This window comes from Gopherus flavomarginatus, chromosome 1, assembly GCF_025201925.1.
Source record: "Gopherus flavomarginatus isolate rGopFla2 chromosome 1, rGopFla2.mat.asm, whole genome shotgun sequence".
Lineage (NCBI taxonomy): Eukaryota > Metazoa > Chordata > Testudines > Testudinidae > Gopherus > Gopherus flavomarginatus.
Genome location: NC_066617.1, coordinates 50,261,600 through 50,280,017, shown reverse-complemented (window position 1 = coordinate 50,280,017; position 18,418 = coordinate 50,261,600). Strand labels below are relative to the sequence as shown.

The following is an 18,418-nucleotide window of genomic DNA, read 5'->3' as shown; positions in this document are numbered from 1 at the left end:
GAAGATATTCTGACATGCATACAGTAACATTTGTAACTCAATCCTACTGACTAGCAGGACTGATCATCAGAATGAGTAGAATATATATTACATGCATGCTTTTGTGCTGAAGTTATTATGGTCTTAATATGCAAAGCTGTGTATAAATTAACCAAACGTCAAGGCTTCTGACTGAACATTGATTGGTTTGTGATAATAAAATAGAGTTTAAAAGAATGCACCTGATATCCATGGACATAAAAATGATGATTCATTTCCAGTATAAAGGAGATACTAATTAATCTATTGACTTCCTGTCTTCAAAGCCTATCATCTTTAAAGCCAGCATCACTGAAATACACTGGGCTGTACTGGAAGGCTACTACATATATTTTCAGTGCCTATGGTTCCTTTTGTTTGTGTCTTTTTGAATGTTGGAAGTAAAACATAACCACCTTCAAAGCTAGCAGCGTAAATTGAAGTCTATAGTTCAGTCAATGTACTGGTGAATTATCCATATGCTTCAAGGATGGAGGGGATAAAATGTTATATATTTGTATTTGTCTTGAGAGGCATGCCAAGAATTGCACTGCTTATTGTCTATGAACGTGCTTTTCTGGAAGGCAGCTGGCACACGTGTTCTCCTGCTCTTTGTGTACTCTGGGGAAACGTTTGATTTCTTATGAAAATGGTATATGTGTCCCAGGAGATAGACAATCAGATTTGTTATTTTTAGGGAGTAATCCTACTCTTCCACTACCCCGCTTCCCAGGGTCATACCACAGCCGCACCTCCCCGTCTCACTGCATAGGGAAGAGAGGTGCTGAGTAACTGCACAGGAATACCATGCAACCCAGCTGCATGATGCAGAGCATACCTTAAGAGTCTGTCTCTCTTGCTGTCTCTCTGTAGGATTATGTAAGACAAGGTTAAGGCAGGCCTAGGAGTTGCTATCAAGTGGGTGCACAGCTGGGTGAAAGAAAGTACTCAGAGTACTTATCAATTATTTACAGTCAAACTGGGAGGGTGTATCTAGTGCTGTCTCCAACAGGTCAGTCCTCAGTCCAGTGCTATTAAATATCTTCATTAATGACTTGGATAATGGAGTGGAGAGTATGCTTATAAAATTTGCGGATAACTCCAAGCTGGGAGGATTTGCAAGAACTTTGGAGGACAGAATTAGAATTCAAAACACCCTTGACAAGTTAAAGACTTGATCTGAACTCAACAAGATGAAATTCAATAAAGTGCAAAGTGCTTCACTTAAGACGGAAAAATCAAATCCTCAACTACAAAATTGGGAATAACTGGCTAGGTGGTAATACTGCTGAAAAAGATCTGGGACTTAAAGTGGATCACAACTAAATATGAGTCAACAATGGTTGCAGTTGCAAAAAGGCTAATGTCATTCTGGGGTATATTAACACGAATGTTGCATGTAAGACATGGGAGATAATTATCCCTCTCTACTTGGCCCTGATAAGGCCTCAGATGGAGTACTGCATCCAATTCTGGTGCCACACTTTAGGAAACGTGGACAAAGTGGAGAGAGTCCAAAGGAGAACAACACAGATTATAAAAGTTTTAGAAAACCTCACCTATGAGGAAAGATTTAACAAAAAAAAACCTGGACATGTTTAGTCTTGAGAAAACAAGAATGATGGGGGACCTTATAACAGTCTTCAGATATGTTAAGGGGTGTTATAAAGAGGACAATGATCTGTTCTCTTTGTCCACTGAAGGTAGGACAAAGAGTAATGGGCTTAATCTGCAGCAAGGAGGATTTAGGTTAGATATTAGGAAATACTTTCTAACTATAAAGGTTTTTAAGCTTTGGAATAGGCTTCCAAGGGAAATTGTGGAATCCACATTTCTGGAGGTTTTTAAGATCAGGTTGCATAAACACCTGCCTGTCCTGGATGGTCAAGGTTTATTTGGTCCTGCCTTAGCACAGGGAGCTCGACTAGATGACCTCTTGAGGTCCTTTTCAGACGTACATTTCTTTGATTCTATGGACTTGGCCAGTAAGATCACAAACTACACAGATATGTTGGCCCCAATTTTTTATTTATTTATGTATTTTGCATCTCTTGGCTACCTCTACAGTTCCTTAGTTACAGGTTTGGTCTACGCTACATTGGTGAGGAGTGTGGAAAAACACGACTGACACAGCTGTGCCAACAAAACTCCCAGTATAGATGCAGCTATGCCAATGGAAGAGTGCTTCTGTTGATGTAGCTAATGTCATTGAAGTAGCTAATGTTCCTGGACCTGCAGAAAAACTCCTGTGTATACTGTGTTTACACTGGAGGCAGTGGTGACATAGCTATGCCAACATCAGTTCTGTAGTATAGACATAGTCATAATGTTGGCTATAGATCAGTTGCATGGGTATTTCACACCATAGTCCCAAGATTGGGGGGGGTGTCGTATTTCTATTCCTCCAATCTCAGATCACGTCACCAAGTTAGAAAACCATTTTACTCAGGCTTTGAGCAACTGATGTGAATTTTATCTGTGGTGAATAATAGATCATTCAGTGTTTTAAGTACCAAACATTCTCTAGAACCATAGAAATAGGGTATTATTTACTTAGGATATGTCTACTTTTTGAGCTGGGGTATAATTTCCAGCTCCAGGACACATACCTGCACTATCTCTGATTGAGTTAGCATGCTAAAAATAGAAGTGCATTCATGGCAGTGCAAGTGGCAGGAGGGGTTATCCACCCAAGTACATACCTAGCATCTCAAACAGGATCATAATGGGAGCAGCTAGCCCCTCCCACTGCTCGCACTGCTTCAGCTACACTCTAATTTTAGCATGCTATCTCAGTCAGAACTATCACGGGTATGTCTCCACAAACTGGAAGTTACACCTGCAGCACGAAGTGTAGACATAACCGGAGATTGTAAGCCCTTGAGGCAGGAACTGTCTTTTTGTTCTGTGTTGGTACAGTGCGTAGCTAGCACAAACAGATCCTGGTCCATGACTAAGACTCCTCAGTGCTATCGCAATACAGATATTTAATTACAGTAATAATAATACCATTTCTTATATTGATCTTTGGCCAAAACCCAGAAGTATTTAAGGGTTAACATTGTTGCTCAATCAGAAAGAATGTTTGGCAATAAGAAGAAGCCTGGATTAATGATAGAAAAGAATACTTAGCATTTTATAGCAGTGGGTATTCGAGAGGAGACATGGCTAATGATCAACTGAAAAGGTATTTGCAGCTGTGATGTTACCTCTGCTCGTATAATACTAACATTAATCAAGCTTTTCCATGCAGCTTTGCAGTTCATTCCATTTTTCACTCTGTCCTGCATATAAAAACAGAGCTCATCCCCTAATATATTGTGCCAAAGATCATAGCTCTGTGTCGCAGAAAACCATCAAACCTTATTGATTTCTAAAAACTGCATTTTTCTGTGCTGTGAATCAAACCTGAATGGCAATTCTTTAACAAAAATAGTTTTACCTTAAAGAAAAACTTCCCATTATTTGTTTCCGCCCAAGAGTCTAAACATCAGCAGAGTGTGAAACACTTATCATCATGAATTAACTGGGAACATATTTTATTGAAGTTTTGAATTATAGCAAAGTGGGCATTTCTATGGCTAGTTCTGGAGGCGGCCATCTTGCTGAAAGACAATGGCAGTCCTCGAAACCCATGTCGTAGCTCAGGGGCCACCCTGAGCCTGAGAAGGAGCCAAAATTTGCCAATGTACATTGCCAGAGAGCCACAGTAATATGTCGGCAGCCCCCCTCAGCTCCCCCGCTCCCAGTGCCTCCCGCCCACCATCAGCCCCGCCATAAGCACCTTCCCCTCCCGTCCCGCACCTCCCAATCAGTTGTTTTGTAGGGTGCAGCTGGCTCTGGGGGATGGCAGGCTCAGGGGAGTGGGTGGACGGAGTGGAGTGAGGGCAAGGCCTGTGGCAGAGCCAGGGGTTGAGCAGTGGGCACTCCCCAGCACATTGGAAAGTTGACGCTTATAGCTCCAGCCCTGGAGTCAGTGTCTATACAAGGAGCCGCATATTAACTTCTGAAGAGCCGCATGTAGCTCTGGAGCCACAGGCCACCCTGTCCTAGCTGTTTTAGGATTGGCTTACCAGTCAGGTGAAATACTTTAATAGTCACAAAATAAACATTTTGTGTATTAGGTATTTTAAAGATTATCAGACTGCTCTAAATAATGAATTCCAATGAGTCTCACTTTCTTATCAAATATTAATATTCTAAATTCCTCGAATAAATAAATAAATAACCTGAGGTGTAACTTTTGGAAACAAGTACTCTTGTAATCTTTGTTTAAATGAGCCTCTGCCCTTGTTGCATGATGGTATCACCTTCCAGCTCATACCATATATAATTATGGGCCCAGTCCTGCACATTTTTGCTCTTGGACATGGTGACTGAAATCAGTGGGGCTACTCATGGTAGTAAAGTTAAGCATGTGCCTATGTTTTAACAGGATCAGAACCATAGACCTGGATTGTCAAAGGTATTTAGGCACCTAAATGTGGAGCTAGGCATCTAGTGGGATTTTCAAAATCACCTAGGTACCTAACACCTGTTGAAATCCCCTGTGGTTCTACTCAGAGTAAACTGCATGCACCCAAACAGCAGAGATAAACCTGCACTGCAGAAGCCTGTCACCAGATCCAGAATGGATAGCAGTGACATATGAACATGAGGTTCTAACCTCAAACACACTTGTAGCCCTATCCTGGGAGGATCTTACCTACCTCTAACAGATACCTTTTTTACACTTTAGCAATTCTTTTACTGCTTATCATGCAAATAGAGTCTCACTGAACTAAAAACGAGGAGTCCTTGTGGCATCTTAGAGACTAACAAATTTATTTGGACATAAGCTTTCGTGAGCTGGAACCCACTTCACTGGATGCATGAAGTGAAAAATACAGGAGCAGGTATAAATACATGAAAGGATGTGGGTTGCTTTACCAAGTGTGAGGTCAGTCTAATGAGATAAATCAAATAATAGCAGAATACCAAGGGAGGAAAAATAACTTTTGAAGTGTTGAGAGAGTGGCCCTCCAGACGTTTTAATCCATCCCTTGAGCTCCCACTGGGGAGCTGGATCAGGGACTAGCCCCGCTACACATGGCTCCCAGAAGTAGCGGCATCTCCCCCCTCCGGCTCCTATGCATAGGGGCAGCCAGGGGACTCCACAAGCTGCTCCCACTACAAGTGCCACCCTTGCAACTCCCATTGGTCGGAAACCACAGCCAATGGGAGCTGCAGGGGTGGCACCTGCAGATGGGGCAGCACACAGAGCGGCCTGGCCACAGTTCCATGTAGGAGCCAGAGGGGGGACATGCTGCTGCTTCTAGGAGCTGCTTCAGGTAAGTGTCCCCCAGAGCCTGAACCCCAACCCCTCCCATGCCCCTGCCCCAGCCTTGATCCCCCTCCCACGCTCCAAACCCCTCAGTCCCAGCCCGGAGCACCCTCCTGCACCCCCAACCCCTCATCTCCAGCCCCACCCCAGAGCCCACACCTCCAGCCAGAGCCCTCGTCCCCCCCTGCACCCCAACCCACAATGTCATGAGCATTCATGGCCAGCCATACAATCTCCATACCCAGATGTGGCCCTCGGGCCAGAAAGTTTGCCCAGCCCCCATTATAAAGAGTGCCTTTATTGCTTCATAATATATTTCAAGGGGATTAGTGCAACAGCACTGGTTAGTACTAACCATCAGACAGAGAAAATAGTGGGAATGTGGGATCACTGTTCAATATGCACACAAATAACATGCAGCCTATTTATTGATTTTGAGAGTTTTTCTTTTTTAGATCGTGATTTCCCGTTCAGAAGCTACTCTACCACATGTGAATTTTCCCCTGGACTCCCACCCAGTCTCCCCACAAGTTATTATTGACCATTCATTAGTAGCAGATGGCTATACTCTAGTTGTCACCGGAATGAAGGTGAGTGGTTCATAATCTAATCACGCTTTGTATTATGTAAACCTACATTCATAGTATCAGCTTTACATAAGAGTGGTTAGTCAGTACAGTATTTTGAGTTCTCATAACATGCAACCTTTGCATCCTTTCTAGTCTCTTGGGTATGTTGTTTGTTTCCTCAAAAGCTTTTTTTTTTTCTATTTAACCAACAAGTAAATTAACATTGAGAAATGTGCAAATAATGTGAGAATTGTGATAGAAACCGACAAAAAGCCAGGAAATGCAAATTTAAGGCTGACACCCTGTCCTGAATTCAAGCTCTTGTGAAGAAAAATACACAATGGCTTGAGTAAAGAATAGTGTTTAGAATTTCCTGGTCTTTGTAGATTGGTATTGTAACATTATAACACTATTTAAATGAGGGGGTTGTGGGTGTTTAAAAGCAGAGTCACTATTCATATTAAGATTATATTGAGCAATAGCTTGTCAAAGGTTAATGAATGGTTGATTAATAGATGATATAAGTATGTTACAGGCCTGAGTACATCTTGTTATAAATGATTGAAATCACATCAGCAGAAAATGTTATAGATGATTATAAGCCATGGTTATAGGCAACCTCTTGACCTGTTGAATTCTCTAACAATCTATAAGAATTGATTAACCATTTCTTGAAATATCTATTAATCGTTTACTAATCCTTTAAGAATTATGGTAGATATAAATGTAACCTTCAAACAAAGTATGATCAAAATAGGCTTAAATGTGGCATGGAAATATGGTGAAGTAACTGTATATTAATGAAAGTCATAAAATGAAAACCACTTGCAGAGCATCTTTGCTCTAAAGCTCTTAACATGGATTACAGATAACAAATAAGCTTCACAGCATACCTGTGAAGTAGGTATTATGTTCATTTTACAAATGAGTAAACTGATTTACACTGGCTGATTTTTCAAGTGAGTTAATGCAGAGCTGGGAGACGAAACCAGGTGTTCTCCTGATACTCTGTCCAAGTTCTAATCACAAGACGGTAACCCCTCTTTGTAAGCAACAGCTGTTTGTTGTGACATCGATATTATCAGTATGGCTTTAGAGTTTAAGAGTGAACTTAGGAATGTGCCAATTAAATTACTGTAAATACTCATTCGTAAGCCAAATAGTTTTGGTAAAAAGGTGATGCATCAAAGAGCAGGGGTCTACACCAAAATTTGATGATTGTAAGCTCTATGGAATCATTGAATTGACTATCTAATACATTGTCGTTTTGTTTACCTGGAGTGTCTGCAGGCATGGAGCCCCTCAGCTCCCTGTGGCTGCAGTTCGCCATTCCCAGCCAATGGGAGCCACGGGAAGCCCCATTGGCTGGGAATGGCAAACCGCGGCCACAGGGAGCTGAGGGGCTCTATGCCTGCAGACGCTTCAGGTAGACAAAACATTCTGACCTGCCAGCGGCTTACCCTGATGGGCCGGGAGCCAGAGTTTTCCAACCCCTGAAATAAGGAGTTCTCCTTGCTAGTTAAGATATTTATGTAAAGATCTGTGTGTAATTCTCTTATCAATAGGTAACCAAGATTCCCTTGAATGGACCAGGCTGTGATCACTTCAAGTCCTGCAGTCAGTGTCTTTCAGCACCTCCTTTCATGCAGTGTGGCTGGTGTAGTGATCGGTGTGTGAGGTCCTGGGAGTGTGTTAAAAGGATGTGGACCCAGGAGACATGTTTGCCAAGAGTTTATGAGGTAAATTTATCTCAGAGGTAGGACTGCACATGTATTTCAAGCATACCTGTCCAACAGAATGTACCTGAGGCTTCTTGAGCCTTCTGAACCATGGAAGTCTGCAGATGCTAGCTTTGCAGCTAGCCAGCCTATGCAGTGAAAAGGGCAAGCGGCCTTTTCCCCCTACAAAATCTCAGAGCTTTTCAAGACCAGGAGTCACAGAGCAGTGTGTTGAAGAGAATTTGTGTTGTTTATTCCTCTTTATGCTGCATTCCAACCATATCAGGATTGGTGATGTATTCACATTAGGATCTGTATAAATATAGGAAGGCATGGCCCTGCCCCAAAGAGCTTACAGTGTATGAACGCAAATTATACGTGGACTACAACCAAGTAGATACATTTTTAATATACTTTTTTTTCTCTTTTTAAAATTATGATAAATAAAGTTTCCACTGTCTTTACCTTCCCCTCAGCCTAATTACCCTTAACTGGCTGCTGACCTCATGTAAGTAAATTCCCCACATTCTGTGCTTCACAGCTCTCCTGTTCTGGATTTGTTTCTCTGCCCTCTGCTGGGGATCTGTGGAAGAAGCCTTGGTCTTCAATAACTACCGTTTACTGTCTCAAATGTGGAACTGGGACAGGGTTTCAACTGATCTGTTTGTAATTTTAAAAAAGGAAATTCTCTTCAACTGGTGGAGAGAAGGAGGGCAAGTCAGCTCACAAAGCCTTCCTCATAGGGAGAATGAGTAGGAAGACGCTTCCTGCTCACAGCTGCTGGAGATGATGTGGAGGAGTTCCCCATCCCATATCACATTTTGATGGATGGCTCTCTCTCTTCTTCCCTCTCACCACCCAGAGGCGGCTCCAGGCCCCAGCATGCCAAGCGCGTGCTTGAGGTGGCAAGCCATGGGGGGCACTCTGCCAGTGCCGCGAGGGTGGCAGGCAGGCTGCCTCCTGCGGCTTGCCTGCGGAGGGTCCGCTGGTCCCACAGTTTCAGTGGACCTCCTGCAGGCAAACCGCTGGAGGCAGCCTGCCTGCCATGCTTGGGGTGGCAAAATCCCTAGAGCCGCCCCTGCTACCACCACTGCTGCTTTTCGGTTTGTGGCACTGATGAGAAAGAAAGGGAACATCTTTGGCCTGATGGCATCCTCTCTCTTCCTTACCTAAGCTCTGTAACAGAGCTTCTAACCAAGGAGACATCTTTAGGCCAGGTGCTTTTTCAAACATCTCCCCAGCTTTGACAGTTTCTTGAGTGTCATTCCCATAGACCTGGTTGCCATGTGCATGGCCTTGGGGTAGGGAAGAGTCTGTGGCTCTGTCCCTGGGAAAGAGGACAGCTGAAAGCGGCTTTCAGTTGTAGAAGACACCATAAATGTTAAAAAGTACACAAGAGCAAAATTACACTGATAATCAAAGAGCCCACTAGCTCGTTGCTGTTTTCATTTAGCTATGATTAAGGCAAGATTTGTATTGGCTGACTGTGCATTTAACCAAATCGTTTTGTGTTAAGTGTGACACAATTATGAAGGCCTTGTTTCATGGAGCAGTTAATATACTAGTAAATGGAGCAGAGAACAAGCATAAAACCTGCTTGTAACATTTATAGCCATTGTTTTTACTGATGTATACAGTGTTAAATTCTTATTCCTTTTGCACATCTGAACTTATAAATAGGGATGAAACTTAGAAACTTGAAAGACTAAGCACAGAGAGAGAGACACTTTTTAAAATAAATATTTTACCAAACCCAGAAGAGATGGGTGATTTCACATGCTGCAACTGCTTAAACATAATATCCAAGCAAAGCTGCTAAAAGAAGTTTTAGTTTTGTTAATAACCTATTAAAAAAAACATTTTAAATGGTTGTTTTTCTAGTCTACATTTGTGTTTCAAATACAAAGTCACTCTGGGGGTAAAGTAGGCAAAACCCAATCAACAAACAATGAAATTTTAATGGGAACCAAACCTACAAAAGTTTTATTTATGTTTATATTAGGCTTATGAATTCCAAAATTATTATGGCACTGCTTCTCCACTGTCTTGTGCAGTCATTTACATCTGTGCAAAGGGCTGTAAAATAATAATGAGAATGCTTTACACTCGCTTTGTACAAGTGCACAACATTCTATGGCCTGTGTTATACAGGCCAGACTAGATGATCTTATGACCCTCTGACCTTAAAAGTCTATGACTTTGTGAATCACACATGTACATGGGTGCATAACACTGGATACAAGGCAGTGGAGAATCAAGCCCAGAGAGTCTCCATTGCCATCATAATTAAATATATACATATGATGTTTCTACAAGACCAAACTGTTCAAAGCTATACAACATAACTTATTTTGTGCGTAGGTTCTGATTTTCAGATATGCTGAGCACGTACTTTGACTTCATACAGAGTTGAGTGCACTGAACCATTCTTAAAACCTCTCCTGTAGAGCCCAGTTCTGCAATCCGTACATTGAGTAGTGCTGACTCATAAAGGTAATCCCTTTCAGTTCAATGCAATGATTCCTCTCAATAAAGTGTTTCTCAGTACAAGTGGGGATTGCAGGAGTGGACCCCTAGAACTTTAAAGAGCGCAAGATTTCGTACGTTTTTTCATACTTATTTATAATTTAGTGCCCTGTGTTCAAATGTGTGTGTGTGTGTTTTAAATTTCAGTTAATATGTGGCAGCGATTGACCTTTAAAGTGACTCTCCTAAAGGTTTACATTTCAGCATGCACAAGTCTGTGAAACTTGTTTCTAGGAGTCTTGGAAGGAAAATAATGCAGCTAAGTGCTTAATTCCCTGTGGATTGCTAGCTGTTAAGGCAAATTTCTTGCTCTGCTTGACCATGACATTTAACATTATTACTGAAAAAATATTTTAAACAGATTATTAATCTTTTTCTGTTCTATCTTTAAACCCATGTGCATAAAATACAAAAGTTAAGCATGTTTTGTTCCTAACAAATGGAGGAAACCTGCTTTGCATGATATTTGACATTCAATCCTAAAATCCCACAAAAAGTAAGCAAGATTTCAGGGAGGCAGAGGGTTTAAATATGTTATATGATATCTTTCACCTGAATCAGATGCAAGAGATATGCCCAGTGGTCTGTGATGGGATGTTAGATGGGATGGGATCTGAGTTATTGCAGAGAATTCTTTCCTGAGTGCTGGCTGGTGAGTCTTGCCCACATGCTCAGTGTTTAGCTGATCGCCATATTTGTGGTCGGGAAGGAATTTTCCTCTGGGGCAGATTGGCAGGGGCCCTGGAGGTTTTTCGCCTTCCTCTGCAGCGTGGGGCATGGGTCACTTGCTGGTGGATTCTCTGCAGCTTGAGGTCTTCAAACCACAATTTGAAGACTTCAATAACTCAGACATAGGTTAGGGGTTTGTTATAGAAGTGGATGGGTAGGGTTCTGTGGCCTGCTTTGTGCAGGAGGTCAGACTAGATGATCATATTGGTCCCTTCTGACCCTAAAGTCTATGAGTCTATAAGAGATGCTTTGAGGGCCTGATCCAAAGCCCACTGAAGTCAATGGTAAGACTACTGTTGACTTCAGTGGGATTTGGATCAGGCTCTGAAAAAATCTTTCCCAGTGTATTCCATAGCATTTTATTCAATGAAAAATCTACTGGGGGATTTTCTCCCTATAGAGAGGAGGAAAGGAGTCCAATATTTTTCTACTGGAGCCTTGTATATTTCCCAGTTATTGCCCCCTTGCTTTAAATATCCCAGCTCTTCACTTGAAGTTTTGGGCCCCAGTGACCATTCGCCCAGCTGGAAAGTTCTCTGCAGGATTCTTGCACTCCAAACTGCTGCTGGCCAAACATTCTCTAAATGGTAAAAACAGACGGAATCCCCCCATTGTGCCGTATAGAAAAACACAGCTAGTTGTTGGTGAGACAAACAACTCCAATTCTCACAGACCAGGTTTCTTTGAACACTCAACTGTTTGGCACAGTACACCTATCGAAATGCTTTGCTTATACCAACAAATAAGTGCATTTTCTCAGCCTGGACACACAGTGCTAAATCAAATCTGGGAGTCTTGGATGGATCTCATCAGAGATAACTTGGTAATGGAACAAATTGCAATGCTCTAATTGTGGAATCCAGGTCACTGTGGCAGGTGAACTGCACAGGAGAAAAAATAGGGTTGTGTCCAATCTTGCTTGTTTACTGTATATAAAGAAGCCCTGAGAGGTTTTGTTGCTATTTTTAAACAGGGTGGCTTTTTATCTTAGAATTATCAAGAATGTCAGGCCTTTTCTTCCCTGTTTAATAGGAGGACTCATTCAAGGTTTCAGGTGTGCATTGTGAGCTTTCTTGTCCCTTAATTGAAGGGATGGAGCTGTTGAATTTTTAACATCTTTTCTTTCAACAGTTTATAGAGTATTTGAGTTAAACATGGTGGCTGTTAAAACCAAGTGAAAAAACTGAGTTTTAAACTTTCTGCATAAAAATCACTTCTGCTTTCATTTAAGGCCTGATCCAAAGCCCAGGGAAGATGATGGAAAGACCCCCTTTGACTTCAAAGGGCTTTGGATCAAGCCGTGAACTGGGTTTCATTGTTGTTATCTGTGATGTTTTCTTACTCTTACTAGTTCTCCACTTCTTCCGTAAATTCTTCTAATTAAAACAGGTAGACAAGTCCTGAGTTTCAGACTGTTTAGAACTGTTCATTTTTTGTTTACTTTTGTTAACACCTAATTAATACAAATGCACTATGAGAGTTCTCAGAAAGACCTGTTTGTTAAACACCCTTCAGAAGACTTACAATTCAGTTTCTGTGAATCCTCCAAGAAAAAGTCTGGAAAATAAGGCTGGACTCTTGATATATTTAAGGTACAAAACAAACAGAATAAAAATAAATAAATGAATTAGAACTCATTTCAGGCCCTTTTATTCAACATAAAGAATCACACAAGATCAGAAACTTCTTTTATCCTTTAATATCCACTTCTAAAACTTACCTTTTAAGCTTGTTTTGCAGGATGTAATGGCTAGATTTGTTATCCCTTGATTCATGTCATCCCCCAGCATATATTATATGGCTGATGTCACACCCTACCTTTGAGGAATAAGGCAATTTGAGAGGGGTCAAGTAAGTCCCTTTGCTTACAATATTGCATAGTTTTGTAAAGTTTGCTTTTAATTTCCTTATTTGATAGCTGACTGGCTACAAATAGGGATATTCAAATGCTACTGACCTGTGCATTATTGTTCAGACAGTGGGATTTCCCTCACCTCTACAAAACAATTTCATTCCCTGCTAGGGCTCCATAGTGAGTGTTACCCCAGAGGCAGAGTGCATGCTGAGTTACATGGATCAGGGGCAACGATACAAAGTCAGTCTCTTTGGGGACCTAGAAACAAAAAACAAATAAGGAAAATGTAACACTGAGAACCAGTGAACACAAACCCCTTATGACCTAGTGCCCTGTACTGCAGAAGGTGTAATACTGGCTGTAGTATAATGTGCTGAGTGGCTATGTGGGCATCTCTATTTTGCTCTAACTCCATTCCCTGCAGCACTTGGATAGGTCCCCTGTGCTTTGCTCAGTCACAGCCTGATCCAAAGCCTGTTGAAGTCAATGGAAAGACTCACACTGCTTTCAATGAGCTTCTTCTGTTTTTTGATGACAGTAATAAATTTCACAGTATAGAATATATGATATAATTCCTGTGAAGTATTTCTCAACAGCTTTTTACCTACAGTTTCATTTCTGAGAATCTTCATTTATAGCTACTAGGAGAGTTGAAAGGAAATGAGCCTGTCTTACTGGATTTTAGATGAAATAATAGCCACATAGTTCTTCAGCAGTTTTCTTTGAGCTTGAGAGTGCAGAAGTAGAGTTTATGAAAGGCACAATTGTATTGGATTTTAAGGGCAAATGTGCTATCACTAGGAGCATTAAGCCAAAGACATTTAACTACTATGATCACAAGTGTAAGTTAAGTCTTTTGTTCCCTGTTGATTATCTGGTAGTGACTGGAATGTTTGCAAACTTAGGCAGTATTGTTAAAAGTGCACATCAACCCTAAAGCCCCGTGTCTTTTAGACTTTTATTGGCAGTGCTTTGCTGAATACCTTAACTGAGGTTTGTACAACTTCTATAGTGTTTCTACATTTTTCCCACCATTGTTCTATTTTACAACACAATTTACAATATACAGAAAAAAAGCATTTCCTTCTAGATTGTCACTATGTTGCCCAGAGGTAGTTTATTTTTAACTCAGAATTAGAAGTAACCAAATGTAACAGGTTTTAGTCAAAGAATAGTAGAAGTCTCATTAACTTTGTAACTGCCAAAGCAATATCTAATTAAGATGCCTTTGAAGCTGCTCCATTGTGCATACCTGCCCTTTCATCAAGCTAACAAAAAAGTTACATGGTCATTTTTGGACTCTTTTTTGTTCAGCATTCAGCTTGTAATAAAATACATACATTGTATGTTTAACATACCAGAAATGGGACGTAAAAGACAAGATTCAGGAGGATTAAAAAGATTGTTACAATGCACAGCTTGTTTAGTGCCCCTAAACACTATCTCTCAAAGATTTCTAGCAAAGGTTTTGTTATTTATTGCTACTGTCTGAGGGAGCCCATAATGTGATGAGTGAAGGGTGATGAACAATTAAGATAAATGGTAGGATACCGTCTACCAGAAAAAGTGCTTCTATAAAACTATTCTTCTCCTTTGCACATTATGTAAAATTCATCTGAAGTTCTAGCAAAACTGGTATAACAGTATATGTTTTTCTTATAGATTGTCCCAAGGAGCGCTCCATTAGAAGGCGGAACAAGACTTACTGTGTGTGGCTGGGACTTTGGATTCAGCAAAAATAATAGATTTGACTTAAAAAATACAGCAGTCCATATAGGAGGAAAGCCTTGTACTCTGGAATCAAAAGTTAGCAACAAAAACAAGTAAGATACTTAAAATGTCCTGCATAGTAAATCCCTTAGATTCTTCCCTTGCTGGATTGTAGCTCTCCAACATCTGGCTTCCTCCAGTTCCCAGGTTTCAGACCCATACAATAGTATAGAAACAGCATTAGTCTTAGGCAACAATCTCCTCACAAAAGGGGAATCCATTGAGGGCCTCCATGTCGGAGGTCTGATATCCTAGCTAAGGCTGATAGTTCTTTCAGTAGTCTTTACTGCGATTGACCATGAGGTGCGCTGCCACATCCGTGGGACCTGGCAAAGATGAAAGGGTCTTAGGAAAGTTCTGCTTGTTACTGTTAGTGAGATCCAAGAAGGTGGTAATGAATAACTGCTCTTCATAACTAAGATGCCTTTGTCAAGGTCCCATACGACTCAGTTTTGCCATCTCTCTCTTTCAAATTTGAGAAGCTACTGGGGAGATGATGAGGGGATACATGCATTATTGTCATCCATAGTCTGATGACTCTTTGGACATCTCCTCTGCCTCAGACACTAACAAAACTGTTTCTGTATTTTCCTGATGGTTGGCAGAGGGACCAGGATGAAAGTCTTAAGCTCACTGTGGCCAAGACAGAGATGTTGGTTAGCATCTGGCAAATTCTATGAATATTCTCTTTCAGCTGTTTACATATGCCAATGTATTGATAAAGCAACCTGCTGTCTCAGGGTCTTGCTAGATACATCACTATCCATCTAGTTCCGGATAGAAAATGCCATGTATAGCCACTGTTGCTATCTTAAACTGTGCAAAGATGTGCTCTTTCCTTTCTAAAGAGATGTCACTGCTATGCAATGATAACTCTCCTGAATAGTTTAACATGGCAAAGAAAACAATTTAATGAAAAGAAATTGACTATATCTATTGTCTATATATAATGTAATGATGCATATTGTCATTACAATCTAATTTATTTTTTTAGTAAGGTTTCAATTAAAACAAGAAGCTAATCATTGTACAGTTTTGTTGCCTGACAAAATTCAGGTGTAAAGAGAAATTTTTAAAACAGAGTAACCATTACATGTATAAGATACATTGGTTTTCTGTCACATGTTCAGTGTTTTCAGAAGTATAATATTCAATATACCAACATAATTTTCCCTGGCTAAATACAAACACTATAGTGATGTGAAGTTTAGTGTGATACTAAATAACTACAGTTCATTAGATTGTTATTTCTAAAGTATCCATCATTCAGATGGATTTTTTTATTTTTGTTTAGTATGGATGCTGTATTGTTGTGAGTTCATGTGACTTCATTTTCATACGTAATAGTCCAGAAAACAAAATAGAAACCATCTTGATTTTTGTTTTTCAAAGGCTAGAATGCACTGTTGCTGCTGCAAAGAACCCAAGTTTTAATATAACAAGCAGTGTTTCAAGTGGACATGGCATATCTTCCTTCAACACATTTTCCTATGTGGTAAGCACTCTGATTAAAATTGTAATGCCAAAGTTAATTTAATTATTAATTAAAACAGGAGACAGGATACTGGACTAGATGGATCATGGATCTGACCCAGCACAGCAATTCCTATGTTCCTGTTTGTGTCATTGTTGCCTCATTAAAGTGCTAGGAATACTATGATTATAAATTTTAATATCCTTTTTTAAAGATATTGAAGCACAATTTAACAAGACAAATTATTCTTTTTACCCCTACAGAATCCTGTAATAACAAGTATCTCTCCCACCTATGGTCCCAAGTTCGGTGGAACATTATTAACATTATCAGGGAAACACTTAAAGAGTGGAAAATCCAGAGAGATTTACGTTGGTGGAAAACCATGCACCTTAAAAAGGTATTATATTCACAAGGCTGTGTTTGCTTTGTATTATGAACTGGGTTTTATTAAATGTTTTGAACATACAAAGTAAATGAACCCATCCCCTGATGCTATGTAGAAGTGGCACTGTAGTACATGTGCAGAGTATTTGAATGTGCTAGCTTTCAGTGTAGGGCACAGGTGTGGTCCCTGTGCCCTACAGGTCAGGAGAAGATTTCACCTCTTCTGTAATGTGTACATTTCACTACAGCCCGAGAGGAAGTAAAAAGGTGATGGCAAGTTGTGATAACAGCTCCTAACTGTATAAGAATTGCACACATCCTATTATTTTTGTCTGCCCCACCCCCATGCCAACCCATTTGTTCATCTGGTCCATCTGTTATATCTTGTCTTTAAGACCGTTGAGGTATTTGCTATATGTTTGTGCAGCATCTAGCACAGGGGGGCCTGACCTGCTTGAGATCTCAAAGACTTCCCACCGCACCAGGGCTCAGTTGACTCGAGTTCTGAGACTGGCTGCTGCAGGTTTTGTTTTGCTGTGTAGACGTATCCTACATGCTACTTCCGTGTAATCGTTAAATAATAGCTATAGGTTTGGGGCTGAGAAATGTCGTGAAGTTGCCGGCTATTTTGCTAATCTACAATAATAATATTTGTATTATTGTAGTGCTTAGCCCCAGTCATGGACCAGGACTAGGCACTGTACTAACGCTGATGTTGCAGTTATTGTTACATACATTGTGTCCAGTCCTATCCTGGGTTAAATGGGTGTGATGCATATTTCAGGTAATGGACATTGTACCCATTTTTTTGGGGGCACAATTGGTCTAAATTTTGAGTTTTTCCACATGGTTATGGAGAAACCTAATGGCAAAAACTCACACTTGTGGGTCACATGAGAGAACAATGGTCTATGCGTTAATGTACAGGACCCAGAGTTAGGTGGGCTGTATTTCATTCCTGGCTCTGACACTGATTTAATGTACATTCTTGACCAAGTCATTTGAGCTTTCTGAAATTCCATTTCCCAGTCTGTAAAATGGAGATGCTTACCTTGCAGGGAAGCAAAGTATTGTATCGTGTATGGTTTTTTGTAAATTATAAGAATTGCTCATGCAAAATAATGGCATACCTCCTCTGCAAATGTGACTGCAGGAAGAATGAAAAATACTTCAAAATAATAAAAATATTGTTGCCCATTGGGAGCCTGTTTCAGTTTGTTAAGGCAATGAATTTGATTCTCCTCACACCCGTACTTGTTTTACACTAGTGTAACTCCACTGATTTTGGTTAAGTTACTCCTGAGTTTCATTGGTGTAAGAGAAAGTGATGAGCCTTACATCCACTGATCTCTCAAACTACTGAATACATAAAGGCACAAGTTGACTCTCACCTCCCCCCAAAGACAAACTTAGCCTCCACTGCAGCCAAATCATAAGAACAGAACAGCAGCCATACTGAGTCAAACCAAAGGTCCATCCAGCCCAGTAGCCTGTCTACCGACTGGTCAATGCCAGGTGCCTCAGAGGGAGTGAATCTAACAGGTAATGATGAAGTGATCTCTCTCCTGCTGTCCATCACCACCATCTGACAAACAAGGCTAGGAACACCATTCCTTACCCATCCTGGCTAATAGCCATTAATGGACTTAACCTCCATGAATTTATCCAGTTCTCTTTTAAACCCACAACCTCCTCAGGCAAGGAGTTCCACAAGTTTACTGTGTGCTGTGTGAAGAAGAACTTCCTTTTATTTATTTTAAGCCTGCTGCCCATTAATTTTATTTGGTGGCCCCTAGTTCTTATATTATGGGAACAAGTAAATAACTTTTCCTTATTCACTTTCTCTACATCACTCATGATTTTATATACCTCCTTAGTCTCCTCTTATCCAAGGTGAAAAGTCCTAGCCTCTTTAATCTCTCCTCATATGAGACCCATTCCATACCCCTAATCATTTTAGTTGCCCTTCTCTGAACCTTTTCTAATGCCAGTATATATTTTTTGAGATGAGGAGACCACATTTGTACGCAGTATTCAAGGCGTGGGTGT

At 40.6% G+C, this 18,418-nt stretch overlaps 1 protein-coding gene across 8 annotated transcripts in view; it reads left to right on the top strand.

The window, feature by feature from the left end:
- MET (MET proto-oncogene, receptor tyrosine kinase) overlaps positions 1–18,418 on the top strand; it is a 165,983-nt gene that overhangs the window by 104,454 nt on the left and 43,111 nt on the right. For all 8 annotated transcript variants that reach the window (XM_050936038.1, XM_050936039.1, XM_050936043.1 and 5 more), the window contains 5 exons: positions 5,797–5,931; positions 7,476–7,649; positions 14,401–14,561; positions 15,901–16,003; positions 16,246–16,382. In XM_050936038.1, coding sequence (XP_050791995.1) covers positions 5,797–5,931; positions 7,476–7,649; positions 14,401–14,561; positions 15,901–16,003; positions 16,246–16,382 — 710 coding nt within the window. The remainder of the gene's footprint in view (positions 1–5,796; positions 5,932–7,475; positions 7,650–14,400; positions 14,562–15,900; positions 16,004–16,245; positions 16,383–18,418) is intronic.